A 3,390-nucleotide genomic window follows, 5' to 3' on the forward strand; every position below is an offset into this window, starting at 1 on the left:
TGGGTTGACAGTGAGCTTTCCGACACGGGCTTTATGGGTTTGTTGTAGCAAGCCGGCGTCTTGAAGGCTATAGTCTTATCTCACTACTTGTTGAATTTTCAGGACCTCTATAACCTCCGTCATTTGGTCCGGCGATGGTGCACCACCACCCACACCTTCTTTTTCTCGTGCGACGAACTCACCATGACCTGCCACCCTAGAGCTTTCTCCGAAGGAAGAGACCATTGAGGCTAAACTGAGGAAAATGATGGTCGAAAACGCCAAGTTGTCTTACTGGGTGAGTTCTTCCTCTAAGTTTTCTGTTGCTGCCCGCCGTGCGGCTTTTATTGCATTTTGGCTTTGCAAGTTTGTTTTTGGGTCCCACCCCCACTACGCCATAAAGCCTTTATACTTTCGTTTGGCTATCAAAATATCTGCTGGAGTGAGCCTGCCGCTGGCCCCCATGTTCCTGGGGCACTTGTATGTTCAATTAGATATTCTCCGTAGTGATGAGAGTCAGGCTGGGTCCTGCCACATTGTTACCTCTTCCGTTCACTGTACAATACTTCAGCAGCTGTTGTTTGAGCGTTGTGCTCAGTACTTGACAAAGTGTAGACCCGCTCGGTTTACCAGAGAGAAGTACCAGACATGTCCGAGAGTGATTACCGATTTTTGTGGCAGGTTTGAATCCGATTTTCCACTTGCTTTTCGTTGGTCTGGTTTGAAGCCAATTGGCTATTCTGTGGTTGAATCTTTTGATGAGGGCGTCGGTTTCTCTTGGAGAGCCTATAGAAATTTGGGTGCAGATTACACTTGTGCGGATTCTGCCATGAGTTCGTTTGTTGACACCATTAGGACTACTTCCCCATTGGTTAGCTTTGATGAAACTAGGATTACCTATCTTGCTGCTACCAATGCCGAATGGTTGCCTTACCTAGCTGATGAAGGCATTAGGTTTGTTCACTATCCTGCCAACCGGGTGAGAAGGCAGTTTGGGTTGGATCAAGACATCCCCGATGACATTTCTTTCCTCATGGAATCTCCTACGTCAGTCCGTCCTTTCATGCGGCACACTGCCTTTGAGTTTTGGAGGAAGCGTTTCAACGCCGTTACAGTTCCCGGTTCACTAAGGGAGGGTGTCTGTACTTTTCCCATGCACGGTTACTGGCATGCAGTGATGGCTACATTTGTGACTGAGTTAGCGGGGAGTCGTGGCTTCTCCCTTATTCCTCCTGAAGGGCTAGGTATGGTTGTCTCAGTTAACCCTCACCTGCTGCTTCCTTCTAAGTCTGTTTTGGCGTATGCTAGAAAACAAAGCTGGTCAGCCATCTTTGAATGGGATGTAGAGAAGAAATGATGGTTCTGGCATGCTGGTGACTATCCCCTTGGTTGGGAGAAAAGAGTTAAAGTAATAAACATCTCCGTACCGAGCAAGAAAGCGTCTGCCAAACCCAAGTCCGCCGCAAAACCAAGCCTGCCACACCACTACCTCCTACAGGTGCTCCTTTTGCTAGCAGAACTCATGGTAGCAAAAGGAAAACTACTCCTCACCTCGTATCTGCCGCTGAACGGAGGGTAAGTTACTTCTCCCCTTTTTTTTTTTTGTTTCTTCTTTGACAATACTTCTTAACCTTCTTGCGGCTAACTTGCTAATTTCCTCTGCCTTTTCTTTTTCTTTTAGTCCAAGCATAAGGAAGACTCATCAGTTACCCGCCCCATTTTGCTTGATGAGCCTGAATTTGAGGTGAGTCCCTTTTCTTCACTTCTCTCCTCTTTTTCTTTTTCGCACGCCTCTGCCATGGGTCTTTTGTTTTTTTTTTTTTTGCTTAACAAAAAAATTTTTTTTAGGAGGAGCCTGAGCCTCTATCCATATATCTCCCCACTACCGAGGAGATTTCCGCCTCCATGGGTTCCATGGAAGGCTTTTTTGATGGGACCGATGCAATATTCGCAATGCCCGCTCCTTCTACTGCTGCACATAAGGCTCCTGCCAAAACTCCCACCCCTTCTGCCGAGCCGGTACCTAGAGAGGGTACTCATGTCGAAGGGGTTGGTGAGACTACACCTTTGCCTGCCGAGAGACCCACTCCTTCAGAGGGCGCCATTCCTCCTGCCGCTGTTCAAACCAAGGTCACTTCTCCCGTTCTGCCGCTTGTGATTTCGACTAGTGACCCTTTCGCAGCTATCTCCCAGGCTGTAAAGAGAGGTGCCTCACTTGTTGTTACTCCTTCCTCCATTCCCGATTCCGCTACCCGTGGTCCTAATACAGACTTATCCTCAGAGGGATCCGATGACATTCTTGAGGATCCTGATGATGCACCCGTCCTGAAAAAGAGAATTTCTGATTCCGATGAAGAGGGGAGTGCTTCGCACGAGCCTGACTTCATAGGTATGTGTCTTCCTTCCCCTTCTTTTTTTTTTTTTTTTTTTTGGTTGTATTTGCGTTTCATTTGCATACTTATCTCCCCGCTTGCAGAAACTTCTAAGGGGCCAGAAATTGCAGCAGGCGTGGGAATGACTGCTTCTGCCACACCTATAGCGCCTATTCCTGCCGCACCTTCAGCACCTATTTCAGTCGTACCTACTACTCCTGCTTCTTCTGTGCCTGCAGTACTTGTTTCTGCTACACCCGTAGCCCCCATTCCTGGTAACTTTGGCAAATTTCCTTTTCTTCCTATTTCATCTTCTTTTTCTGCAAGTCTTCTCTTCCCGTGCCATGGTTTTTTTTTTTTTTTATTTGCCTTGCGTTTCCTTTTTTTATAGGTCCACTTCCTACTATCCCTTCTCAGTTTGAGGCGAGTAGTAGTTCTGCCGCCGTCCCGGATGATGCTGTGACCTTCCTTGCCTGCTTTGACTAGCCGGAGGTTAACGACCTTGGTCCGGCAGACTTCTGGGCTTTCGGTCCTCCTTATGTAGACTTTTATGGCTTCTGAGTCCCTGAGGACTGCATCTCTCACTTAGTGATGATCTACAGCCGTCACGGCAACTTTATGCAGTAGTTTCGCCTTGTTCGTTCTGCTAGGGAGCATTTCATGAAAATGCTGAGGTGTGTGCTGAACGACATTGAGCATAACTTTATTGACTCTGTTTCTGCCGAGAGGATCCTGTAGTAGAGGGCCGTGATTCAAGAGCTAATTAGTGTGGGTTTCGTCGTGGAGTTTGTTCTTCATCATCTACATGAGGTTGCCCGAGCCTTTTTCATGAGGAGAGTTCAGCCAGTCGTTGATGCCATAGACGCCCGAATCGAGCTTTTGAAGAAAGAGGTGGTGGATTTGGAGGGTCGCCGTGAGCGTCTTCTTTCCGGCGTTAGTGGGTCTAGTCGCTTTGGAGATCAGAGTCTCATTTCCGGACTTCATTGATGATGGCGCGGTTTCCTTTCTTTTTCTCTGTTTCTCTGTTTCTCTGTTTTTG

At 47.6% G+C, this 3,390-nt stretch overlaps 1 protein-coding gene across 1 annotated transcript; it reads left to right on the top strand.

Moving 5' to 3' along the window:
- Nucleotides 1–1,884: 1,884 nt before the first annotated feature.
- Nucleotides 1,885–2,837, top strand: LOC126690095 (endochitinase A1-like). The gene is made up of 3 exons (XM_050385224.1): nucleotides 1,885–2,368; nucleotides 2,456–2,626; nucleotides 2,743–2,837. The coding sequence occupies exons 1-3, from the start codon at nucleotides 1,885–1,887 to the stop codon at nucleotides 2,835–2,837; spliced, it is 750 nt and encodes a 249-aa protein (XP_050241181.1).
- Nucleotides 2,838–3,390: the final 553 nt, after the last annotated feature.

This window comes from Quercus robur, chromosome 6 (assembly GCF_932294415.1).
Source record: "Quercus robur chromosome 6, dhQueRobu3.1, whole genome shotgun sequence".
NCBI lineage: Eukaryota > Viridiplantae > Streptophyta > Magnoliopsida > Fagales > Fagaceae > Quercus > Quercus robur.

Excerpts from the sequence above, each read along its gene's own strand:
- LOC126690095 (XM_050385224.1), top strand. The coding sequence starts at position 1,885 with ATGGGTTCCATGGAAGGCTTTTTTGATGGGACCGATGCAATATTCGCA. Across the intron at positions 2,369-2,455 it reads GCACGAGCCTGACTTCATAG|AAACTTCTAAGGGGCCAGAA; the intron begins GTATGTGTCTTC and ends CCCCGCTTGCAG. Across the intron at positions 2,627-2,742 it reads ACCCGTAGCCCCCATTCCTG|GTCCACTTCCTACTATCCCT; the intron begins GTAACTTTGGCA and ends CTTTTTTTATAG.